The sequence below is a fragment of the Urtica dioica genome, chromosome 5 (assembly GCF_054948205.1).
Source record: "Urtica dioica subsp. dioica isolate 48M chromosome 5, U.dioica_male_clone48M_v1_H2, whole genome shotgun sequence".
Classification (NCBI taxonomy): domain Eukaryota; kingdom Viridiplantae; phylum Streptophyta; class Magnoliopsida; order Rosales; family Urticaceae; genus Urtica; species Urtica dioica.
In genome coordinates this window covers 12,994,754-13,007,050 of record NC_142760.1, presented here as the reverse complement: position 1 = coordinate 13,007,050, position 12,297 = coordinate 12,994,754, and the positions used below count along the sequence as shown (strand labels likewise).

The 12,297-nt window shown below is 50.5% G+C and overlaps 1 protein-coding gene across 1 annotated transcript; it reads right to left on the bottom strand.

The window, feature by feature from the left end:
* Window positions 1-552: 552 nt before the first annotated feature.
* On the bottom strand, window positions 553-2,585 carry LOC149397530 (uncharacterized). The gene is made up of 4 exons (XM_089614246.1): window positions 2,073-2,585; window positions 1,349-1,968; window positions 916-1,057; window positions 553-795 (listed from the first exon to the last, which is right to left on the bottom strand). Exons 1-4 carry the CDS (start codon window positions 2,583-2,585, stop codon window positions 553-555), a joined length of 1,518 nt encoding a protein of 505 aa, XP_089470372.1.
* Between the last annotated feature and the right edge of the window lie 9,712 nt (window positions 2,586-12,297).

Below are 12,297 nucleotides of genomic sequence, written 5' to 3'. Positions count from 1 at the left end.
GCTGACAACGTGACCAAGGAAAACGACTTTGTGTAACCAAAAATCGCACTTTGAAAATTTGGCATATAATTGTTTATCCTTTAATTTCCTCAATGGCAACTCCAAATGTTGCCCTTGCTCCTCATTTGTTTTGGAGTAGATCAAGATATCGTCGATGAAGAAGATTACAAACTTATCCATAAATTCCTCGAACATGCGATTCATCAGGTTCATAAAAACTACTAGAGCATGGGTTTGTCCAAACGACATAACCAGTAACTCATAATGACCATATTGAGTACAAAAGGTAGTCTTCAGAATGTCTTCTTCTTTAACTCTCAATTGATGATAGCCAGATCGTAAATCAATCTTTGAGAATACCGTTGCTCCAGATAGTTGATCGAAAAGGTCTTCGATACGCGGTAGTGGGTACTTATTCTTTATGGTAACTTGGTTCCCTCGATAATCGATGCAGAGATGTAGTGTACCATCAGCCTTCTTTACGAAAAAAACTGGTGCGCCCCATGGTGAATGACTTGGTCGAATAAATCCTTTATCCAACAACTCTTGGAGTTACGTCTTGAGCTCTTTCAGTTCTGCAGGAGCCGCATGGTATGGGGCTTTCGATATTGGTGCAGTACCCGGAGTAAGCTCAATGTTGAATTCGACTTCACGCTGGGGAGGTAGACCTGGTAGATCCTCCGGAAAGACTTCACGAAAATTTTTAACAACGGCGATGTCCTGAGGTGGTAGCTTGGTTGCTTTAGTAATATCCATAACACTGGCAAGATAACCACTGCATCCACTTTGCAGCATCTTTAACGCATTTAATGCCGAAATGATCGGAAGAAATGACTTCCTGGATGTTCCTTAAAAGTAAAAAGATTCATCTCATGGTCTTTGAAATAGAACTGACTTTTTGGGACAATCTATAACCGCATGATGGGTATCCATCCAATCCATTCCCAGAATTACATCGTAATCCACCATTCCCAACTCAATGAGGTTAGCTTTAAGGACATGATCCTCGATTATGATTGGTATGTCCTTATACCAACCAAAAGACTCGTACCGATCACTAGAAGGTGTAACAGTCACGAAAGGATAAGTACAGACTTCTCTATCTCTTTGTAGTTTCTAAGCTACTCTATATGCAATGAATGAATTTGAAGCTCCAGAATCTATCAAACCATAAGCTGAGAAAGAGTTCACCGAAAGATGACCTACAACAGTGGTAGAAGTGCCAGTTCGAACCTCATCTTCGCATGTGGAGAACACCCTCGTGTTCGCCTTTGGTTGATCTTATGGAGCAGATCCTTTCACTTCTTGATTTTGGCATGCACGAGCACTATGGCATGTTTGACCACACTTGAAGCATGTAATCGCATTAGCAAAGCAGTTTCCCTCGTGGTTCCTCCCACACTTCCTGCACAATGGCAGTGAGTTGGTTATGGCCTTGACTTTTTTGTTTGGGAAGCTTTTGTTGGAAGTCCCAAGTATCTTGTTATCATTTCCTCCTCCTGAGAACTGCTTCCCCGTTTGAGCTCTATTGGTGAAGTTCTGTTGGAACTGATTATTATATCTTTGTTGGAATCTATTCCCACTGTTTTGCACAAATCTATTCCCAAAGCCAGATTGATTTCTACACCCTGAACTAGAATAAAATCGATTTCCATACCCTCGCTGAAATCTTCCTTTCCTTTGAGGGGTCATTCTGACCTGGATTTGGAGGACGTGGTGGAATGGTAGTGATTGGTTTAGGTGCGGAAACAACAATTTCCCACGCCATCCATCAATACGCAAGGCTCTTTGCATGGCATTTGTGTAAGTCTGCGGCCCTATGTCACCACTATCCACTAGACGAACCATTTCCAAGTTAAGGCCATGCGTATACTTTATTTTACGAGCTGCATCAGTCGGCACTAGGGCTGGAGCAAACCTAGCGAGCTCGTAAAACTTGTTGGTGTACTCAGCCACTGTGAGGGTTCCCTGGTGCAAGTTCCATACTCCTTCACTTTTTAAGATAGATTGGCTTCACTTAAGTACTTTTTCTAGAAAAGATTCAGAAAGTGATTCCAAGTCTTGGCTTTGACATCCTCCGTCATCACAACAACCTCCCACCAACTCCATGCCTCTTTATCGAACTGGTTCACTGCGCAAGCAATTTCTTCACCATCTGCGAGTTGCATATACTTGAAGATTTGTTGGATCTTCTTTACCCAAATTTCAGCAATCGCAGTGTCAGTACTCCCATCGAAAGTTGGAGGTTTCTGCTTGCGGAACCTTTTGTATATCGGTTCTCCAACCGGAGGCACAACATCTAGGATTTGAAAGTTCAGTACCTCTGGCGTAGTTTCTAGAGCTGGAGGAGGGTTTTCACCTTGATTTTCCACCGGGGGTACAAGATTTGGCTGGGGTTGCGCATTGACCTTCTCTAGAAACAAAGCGATTGTTTGGTTCTGGCGCTCCCATTGTTCATTCACATGTTGATCCCTTCTAGCTGCTTCAACAGCTTGTTGCTCCAAATTTTGTTGAATCTGCACAAGGCTTGCAGCATCAACGCCCTCGGCGGTGTTATCACCAGATTGTGATCCTCTCGTAGACATCTTTCACTTGATCTACACATAAGAAAATGATAAGCGCTACTAATCGAGAGAAAGAAAGAAGTCGAACAAAACAACACCTACTAAACACATAAAGAACGAGAAAACAAAGGTTCGTACAAAACACACATACACATATGTATACACTAACGAATGTATTTACAATCAAAACGAGTATACAAGCTCAACTTCGTTAAGAACTCAAACTAGTACAACCACACATCTCATCCCATTACTCTAACAAGAGGACTTTGTTGTCGGCCCGTCTCAGACCGACGAGGAAAAAGACATCACTTCGACCCGTGCGACCGGCGCGATACCTTTGACGACGGAGCCTTGCCTCAGCCATTGGCCGGCCCAAACCAATGGCCGGCCCAAGTTCCAGCCGGCCATATGCTCAGCCGGCCCATGGCCGGCCCAAGGGTGTCACTCGGCCATTGGCCGAGTCAAAGCCTCAGCAAGCCAATGGCCAGCCATATGCTCAGCCGGCCCATGGCCGGCCCAAGGGTGTCACTCGGCCATTGGCCGAGTCAAAGCCTCAGCAGGCCAATGACCGGCCCAGTTCACTCGGCCATTGTCCGAGGCAAAGTTTCAGTCGGCCAATGGCCGACCCAAGGGTCTCACTCGGCCATTGGCCGAGGCAAAGCTTCAGCCGGCCAATGGCCGGCCCAGTTCACTCGGCCATTGGCCGAGGCAAAGTTTCAGTCGGCCAATGGCCGACCCAAGGGTCATACTCGGCCATTGGCCGAGGCAAAGCTTCAGCCGACCAATGGCCGGCCCAGTTCACTCGGCCATTGGCCGAGGCAAATCTCCAGTCGGCCAATGGCGGACCCAAGGGTCTCAATCGGCCATTGGCCGAGGCAAATCTTTAGCCGGCCAATGCCCGGCCCAGTTCACTCGGCCATTGGCCGAGGCAAAGCTTCAGTCGGCCAATGGCCGACCCAACATGCTCACTCGGCCATTGGCCGGCCCAACTCTTCAGCCGGCCAATGGCCGACCCAACATGCTCACTCGGCCAAGGGGTCTTCAAACCACCCCTTGGCTGCCTATAAATACAAGGGTCCTTCCCTTGACCCAGGTAATCCATTCTTGAGTACTGAAACGCTGCCGAACTCGTTCCTCGCTCGTTTCTCTCAAGCTTTGGCCTCTAAACTGTTGTCAATGGTGCCCACAAGAAGAGTTGTAGTCTTTATTTTGAACATTTGATGTAATAAAGTCTCATGAAGACTCTTGCTTGTAATTTCCTATTCATTCATTAATAAAGTTGAAACGTTCATTCAATCTTCATTGTCTGAAGCTTTATGATAAAACCATAGTCTTTTAGTCCATAAACAAACTTAACAACTTACGAAGAGACAAATGTAGATTTGCATGAACAAACTCTTCGTAGTTTGCTTAAAACGATATATTCGCAATCTTAGGGTCAAAGGACTATTGACCTCAGTATGATTGTTAGAAAAATCTATGATGTCTGGTTATGAGGCATTGAGAGTTTGGGACTCTATAGTTCTTCTAGGTATCTTCCGAAGATACTGAATTGACCAGTGCACTTCTAGAGACAATATAAGAACAAACCATTTAACCTCTTATGTCTCGAAGTCACCATGTATGAATTGCATCATGCTTACCTTAATCCTGAAATGAGACATGCCATTTCACACCTTAGTATTCTCATTTGAGAAAGTCAAAGTTCGGACTCACTATGTGATTCCGAACAAGGCCTATTGGTGAAGTACTAAGTTGTGAGTCTGTCATGAGTAACTTTGTGAAGTTCTCATAGATATGGAATTCATGTACAAGATTGCTGAAATGCAATGTATGTCACCTCATGCTTTGTTCCTTGGAGTGTGAATAAATGAACTGGCCAGTGTCCAAATTGAGTCCTGACTCTTTTGGATGAAACAATGTGACTTGTTAGCTCCTCGTCAATACATTGTTTCTAACTTATTCACAAGCGACAAAGGAGTTGAGGAAATAACAGCTAGAAGGGTAAAATGGTAATTTAGTAAATCCCGACTAGCTGATGACATTCATGAAGGGTAAACATAGATAATATTCAGTGGATCCGCTCATCATAATTAGGTTGAATTCTTGAGTAGAAAATAAATTCATTTGAACCGAGAGATTTTCAGTGTCAGCTCTTTAGTGGAGTCAGTTGGCATTAAGCTAAACTTGGAAAAGGTTTGTGAACTTTTGAGTCCAAGTGTTTAGCTAAAGCTTTGTTCATTTGGGTCCATTAGGTCACTGTCACGAATCACATCGATAGGAATAGTTAAACTGGAAGCTAAGTCAAAACACGAACGAAAATAGTGAAAAGGGTATTTTTGTCTTTTGAGACAAACGATGAAATGAATGTCAATAAATTTTTGACAAGGTCATTTTATGACATGTTTCACTCGGCCATGACTTGATCATTGGGCCTTGTGAATTAATTTCATTTCATAAGAATTTTATTGAAAATTCTTAATGGGCCTTTTTCATGTTGTCATGAACAAATGGAAAAGCTTCTAGAAGCCTTTTCTAGAAGGCCTTGGGCGCCCAACCCTAAGAAAGAAGGGGAGTTTATTTTGTGCATAAATGTATTTAGATACTTGCCAAAATAAAAAGAGGAAACAAATTTGCATGTAGATGCACTAGGGTAATCGGCCATGTTGAGAGAAAAGGCAAGCCATGAACAAAATTGGAAACAAATCAAGGCTTCTAGAAGCTTTGTTTGGCCGAGTTTCTCAAGTGGGAAAGAGGCAATATTTGCTCATGAATATGTGATATTCTATAGAAGAGGAAACTACCTTATTGAAGGTAAAGCCTCTCCTATAAATAGGAGCCTCATTTCCTCACAATTCATTCATCCAAGTTTAAGAGATTTGAGAGACTCTCTCTCTAGAACTTGGCCGAAGTCCTCTTCTCTCTCTCTCTAGTTTATTTTCGGTTTTCTCTTGTCTTGGCACCTAGGTCCTCACTCGACCTAGTCTTTAGCTCTGCGACTTCGAGACTCGTTCTCAAGTCGTAGTGTTTAAAAGTGCCCACTCACTGATTCCTTCTTTTCGAGTGATTTAGTGATAGAAACTATCGTGGTTGCTCGAGTTCCCGAGGAAAGAAAAGAGAGACGTGCTGCGAGGGGAGACGAACGTCGCCAACCTTCCAAAGGCTCATCAACGTTCAAGCATCAAAAAGGTTAGTAACTTTTATAGCTCATATTAGTTTTTATTTACATGCATATGCTCTTGTCTAGGTTAGTAAAAACTAGTTTTACTTAAAAAGAAAATTTTTAAAATTCCACCGCTTAACGAAGCGTCAAACTTTTTCTTAAACCCTAGATCGATTCCAACATAAACACCCCTAAAACCTCTATACTCCACCTCAATCCCACTAATGTTGAGCGTCGGAGAGGTAAACAGGGGCACCCCCCCTGTTTCCCCTTGGTTGTTCACGTGTTCTCTACTCCTTTTCAGGTACTCTGACGAACTCAAGGGACATCCACAGCTAAGGGACGACTTGGGATACCAAGTCCGACACGCTCGAGTCAAGACGAGACCACTTGGTCCGGCCTTGGGTTTAACCGTCTTTGGCTCCTAAATAGTTGTCCGAAAAATAGCGACAACATTTTGGCGCTAGAAGGAGGGGATCTCTCGACCTTGGCAACACATCCCCTCTACCAGTCTTCTTCTCACTTCTACGACTCTCGAGAGATGGGTCGTAGCCCCGCCACCTCCGTGGGCGCCCGAGCGACTAGCTCGAGGCGCGACCTCCAAAGCTCCGCGCACCGTGTCAAAGGGCAACCTCGTGATAACGAGAGCCAGCCCCGAGACCTGGAGAATGACCCCGAGGCCGCAGTCCGAGAAGACACGGCTCGAAGGCTCGCCGAGCTCCTAGACCGCCCCGGCGTCACCGGCGCGCTCATCGCCGACCTCCTCGACTCCAACAATGTCGATGACATCAACCACGAGACCAACCTCGACCATGCTATTCACGAAAGTGGACACACGCGCACGCCTCCAAGGGGACACCCTCGGGCGGCCGCGTCGAAACGTCAACTTTCTGAGGAACACGCGCACGCGCCCTCGAGGGGACACCCTCGGGCGACCACGTCAAGGCTCCAAAGCTCACGCAATACCCGAGAACGCTCGGTCTCGAGGTCCCGAAAGGGACGCTCCAAGCTCTCCATCCGCGTCCAAAACCCTCGTGAAGGTGACAACGTCGATGGCCGCGGCCTCCATCAAGGGCGTCGCCTGAATGACGCACCCTTAACAAGGGTGATAGGGACAGCCTCCGGAGACTTGACAGACCGCCTCAGTTCTCAAAGAGAGAATCACGGGTTCGATTTGAGAGAAAAGCTCAACGCCCGACGCGAGACCGCGATCATCTTGGGGCAGCAACCACCCAACATTGATCGAGCACTCGACCAAGAACACGCAGCCACGCTTGTGATGCCGGCCGTTGGTCCCGAGTCACGAAGGAAAAGGCGCCGGAAGGGTCAAGTCCCTAACGACCACCCTTCTCCAGCCCCGAAGCGATCCTTCGTCCCGCTCAACACAACGCCCAACCGGATCCTGAGCTTACGCAGCGATAAGCTGGGAAGCCCCGCACCACTCACAAAGGACCCCGCGAAGCGAGATCGAAGTAGGTTCTGCGAATACCACAAAGATCACGGTCACGCGACGATCGAGTGCAAGCAGCTTAAGAAGCGAATTGATTCCCTAATTCGAGGTGGGGATTTCAAGGAATTCGTCGTGTCTGCTGGCAAGCCATGAGTGTCGTTACTTCGACCCTTAAACTCATGACCGAGCTCGATCGACCTCGTGATTGCTTTCGTTTCAAAAATGTAATTATCTTTTTTTCATAAAAGAAGGCCAAGTGCCATGACAAACTGTAACGACCCCCTTATTGCAATAAAGAGTTATTTCACACATGAAAAAGTGTAACGCACACTATTGTATACCTCTAATACGAGAGTTTCTTGGCCTTCGTCTCACAAACGCAAGAAACTCGGGGGGCTAACAGGGGTCAATGCTCCATCAAAAACAACTCAACAACAACTCAAAAAAAATATATATATAATAATAATAAAAAGTCTCATGGGGCCGATGGTTAGGCCGGAGGTCCCAAAGAAAGACTTTTCACGTAACTCCTCGAGATGAGTTCATTCCTCGAGTCGGGTCCGAATCCACGAGTCGACCGATACCCCTCGTGCCGATTCATCACGTAGCTCCTCGTTCAAGCTCTACATGAGTCCTCGAGTTGAGCCCGAGTCCACGAGTCGACTGATACTCCTCGTGCCGATTCATCACGTAGCTCCTCGTGCAGGCTCTACGCGAGTCCTCGAGTTGAGCCCGAGTCCACGAGTCGACTGATACTCCTCGTGCCGATTCTTACGGATTTTTGGGATTTCGAGCTCGCCAGCTTGTCGCCTCGCCTGGCCGAGCTCATCAGCTCGCCTCGCCTGGCCGAGCTCCTCAGCTCGCCTCGCCTGGCCGAGCTCGTCAGCTCGCCTCGCCCTGCCGAGCTCGTCAGCTCGCCTCGCCCTGGCCGAGCTCGTCAGCTCGCCCCGCCCGGCCGAGGTCGTCAGCTCGCCTCGCCCGGCCGAGCTCGTCAGCTCGCCTCGCCCGGCCGAGGTCGTCAGCTCGCCTCGCCCGGCCGAGCTCGTCAGCTCGCCTCGCCTGGCCGAGCTCGTCAGCTCGCCTCGCCCGGCCGAGCTCGTCAGCTCGCCTCGCCTGGCCGAGCTCTTCAACCCGCTTGGGTGATTTCGCCTGGCCAAGCTCGTCTGGTCAAGCTCGTCACCTCGTCTGGTTGAGTTCGTTGCCTCGCTTGGTCGAGCTCAGCACTTCGTCTAATCGAGCTGGAGCGACTTCATCGCTCCGTCCAAACGTCTTTGGATTCGGTTCATCAGTTCGCCCAACCGCGTTGGGCTAACTCTCTCAAAAACAAAAAACAGATAAAAGCACAATAAAGTCTCAAGGGGCCAATGGTTAGGCCGGAGGTCCCAAAGAGAGACAACCTGCACGTAATTCCTCGAGACGAGCTCATTCCTCGAGTTGAGTCCGAGTCCACGAGTCGACTGATACTCCTCGTGCCGACTCTTCACGTATCTCCTCGAGTTGAATCCACTCCTCGAGTTGAGTCCGAGTCCATGAGTCGACTGATACTCCTCGTGCCGACTCCTCACGTATCTCCTCGAGTTGAGTTCACTCCTCGAGTAGAGTCCGAGTCCACGAGTCGACTGATACTCCTCGTGCCGATTCTTACGGATTTTTGGGATTTCGAGCTCGCCAGCTTGTCGCCTCGCCTGGCCGACACTTCACATGTCTCCTCGTACCGACACTTCACATGTCTCCTCGAGATGAGTTCATTCCTCGAGTCGAGCTCCGAGTCCGCGAGTCGACCGATACTCCTCGCGCCGACTCTCCACGAAATTCCTCGTGCAGGCTCTACGCGAGCCCTCGGGTCGAGTTCGAGTCCACGAGTCGACTGATACTCCTCGTGCCGACTCTTCACGTATCTCCTCGAGTTGAATCCACTCCTCGAGTTGAGTCCGAGTCCATGAGTCGACTGATAGTCCTCGTGCCGACTCCTCACGTATCTCCTCGAGTTGAGTTCACTCCTCGAGTAGAGTCCGAGTCCACGAGTCGACTAATACTCCTCGTGCCGACACTTCACATGTCTCCTCGAGATGAGTTCATTCCTCGAGTCGAGCTCCGAGTCCGCGAGTCGACCGACACTCCTCGCGCCGACTCTTCACGAAACTCCTCGTGCAGGCTCTACGCGAGTCCTCGAGTCGAGTTCGAGTCCACGAGTCGACTGACACTCCTCGTGCCGACTCTTCACATGTCTCCTCGAGATGAATTCATTCCTCGAGTTCGAGTCCACGAGTCGACTGATACTCCTCGTGCCGACTCTTCACGTATCTCCTCGAGTTGAATCCACTCCTCGAGTTGAGTCCGAGTCCATGAGTCGACTGATACTCCTCGTGCCGACTCCTCACGTATCTCCTCGAGTTGAGTTCACTCCTCGAGTAGAGTCCGAGTCCACGAGTCGACTAATACTCCTCGTGCCGACACTTCACATGTCTCCTCGAGATGAATTCATTCCTCGAGTTAAGCTACGAGTCCGCGAGTCGACCGACACTCCTCGCGCCAACTCTTCACGAAACTCCTCGTGCAGGCTCTACGCGAGTCCTCGAGTCGAGTTCGAGTCCGCGAGTCGACTGATACTCCTCGTGCTGACTCTTCACATGTCTCCTCGAGATGAATTCATTCCTCGAGTCGAGCTACGAGTCCGCGAGTCGACCGATACTCCTCACGCCGACTCTTCACGAAACTCCTCGTGCAGGCTCTACGAGAGCCCTCGAGTTGAGTCCCGAGTCCACAAGCCAACTAACCACTCCTCGTGCAGGCTCTACGAGAGCCCTCGAGTTGAGTCCCAAGTCAACAAATCAACTTACTACTCCTCGTGCAAGCTCTACATGAGTCCTCGAGCTGAGTCTCAAGTCTGCGCTCGCCGCCCAGCTCGTGGGCCGATAGGCAACGAGTTACAAATGGGTTCAAGGCTTGCGTCCGCAGGGCGTATCTGGTCTAGCCAGCGTCCACGGGAAACCTCGCCACACAAATGTGGCATCGCGCTCGCCGCCCAGCTCGTCGGCCGATAGGCAACGAGTTACAAATGGGTTCAAGGTCTGCGTCCGCAGGGCGTATCTGGTCTAGCCAGCATCCGCGGGAAACCTCGCCACACAAATGTGGCATCGCGCTCGCCGCCCAGCTCGTCGGCCGATAGGCAACGAGTTACAAATGGGTTCAAGGCTTGCGTCCGCAGGGCGTATCTGGTCTAGCCAGCGTCCACGGGAAACCTCGCCACACAAATGTGGCATCGCACTCGCCGCCCAGCTCGTGGGCCGATAGGCAACGAGTTACAAATGGGTTCAAGGCTTGCGTCCGCAGGGCGTATCTGGTCTAGCCAGCGTCCGCGGGAAACCTCGCCACACAAATGTGGCATCGCGCTCGCCGCCCAGCTCGTCGGCCGATAGGCAACGAGTTACAAATGGGTTCAAGGCTTGCGTCCGCAGGGCGTATCTGGTCTAGCCAGCGTCCACGGGAAACCTCGCCACACAAATGTGGCATCGCGCTCGCCGCCCAGCTCGTGGGCCGATAGGCAACGAGTTACAAATGGGTTCAAGGCTTGCGTCCGCCAGGGCGTATCTGGTAAAGCCAGCGTCCACGGGAAACCTCGCCACACAAATGTGGCATCGCGCTCGCCGCCCAGCTCGTCGGCCGATAGGCAACGAGTTACAAATGGGTTCAAGGTCTGCGTCCGCAGGGCGTATCTGGTCTAGCCAGCGTCCACGGGAAACCTCGCCACACAAATGTGGCATCGCGCTCGCCGCCCAGCTCGTGGGCCGATAGGCAACGAGTTACAAATGGGTTCAAGGTCTGCGTCCGCAGGGCGTATCGGGTCTAGCCAGCGTCCACGGGAAACCCCGCCACACAAGTGTGGCATCGCGCTCGCCGCCCAGCTCGTCGGCCGATAGGCAACGAGTTACAAATGGGTTCAAGGTCTGCGTCCAAACAAAGACGCGCAAATCGATTATGCCTTCGTTGGCGAATCGAGAAAACAAGACGTGCACAACAAAACAAAGACGCGCAAATCGATTATGCCTTCGTTGGCAAATCGAGAAAACAAGACGCGCACAACAAAACAAAGACGCGCAAATCGATTATGCCTTCGTTGGCAAATCGAGAAAACAAGACGCGCACAACTAAACAAAGACGTGCTAATCGATTATGCCTTCGGTGGCAAATCGAGAACGTAAGACGCGCACAATACAACAAAGACGCGCAAATCGATTATGCCTTCGTTGGCAAATCGAGAAAACAAGACGCGCAAATCGATCACGCCTTCGTTGGCAAGTCGAGAAAATAGGCCACATACAATAAAGCCGTGCTAATCGATCATGCCCTCACGGGTAGATCGAGAAAATAAGCCGCACACGATCAACCCGAAAACCCGAGAGCGTTCATCCTGCATCCGTATAAAAGCGTAGATTTTGAGTTTCCACTCGATCTACGCTCGACCGGAAACTCGGGGGGCTAATGTTGTCGGCCCGTCTCGGACCAACGAGGAAAAAGACATCACTTCGACCCGTGCGACCGGCGCGAGGCCTTTAACGACGGAGCCTTGCCTCAGCCATTGGCCGGCCCAAACCAATGGCCGGCCCAAGTTCCAGCCGGCCAATGGCCGGCCATATGCTCAGCCGGCCCATGGCCGGCCCAAGGGTGTCACTCGGCCATTGGCCGAGTCAAAGCCTCAGCAGGCCAATGGCCGGCCATATGCTCAGCCGGCCCATGGCCGGCCCAAGGGTGTCACTCGGCCATTGGCCGACTCAAAGCCTCAGCATGCCAATGACCGGCCCAGTTCACTCGGCCATTGGCCGAGGCAAAGTTTCAGTCGGCCAATGGCCGACCCAAGGGTCTCACTCGGCCATTGGCCGAGGCAAAGCTTCAGCCGGCCAATGGCCGGCCCAGTTCACTCGGCCATTGGCCGAGGCAAAGTTTCAGTCGGCCAATGGCCGACCCAAGGGTCACACTCGGCCATTGGCCGAGGCAAAGCTTCAGCCGACCAATGGCCGGCCCAGTTCACTCGGCCATTGGCCGAGGCAAATCTCCAGTCGGCCAATGGCGGACCCAAGGGTATCACTCGGCCATTGGCCGAGGCAAAGCTTCAGCCG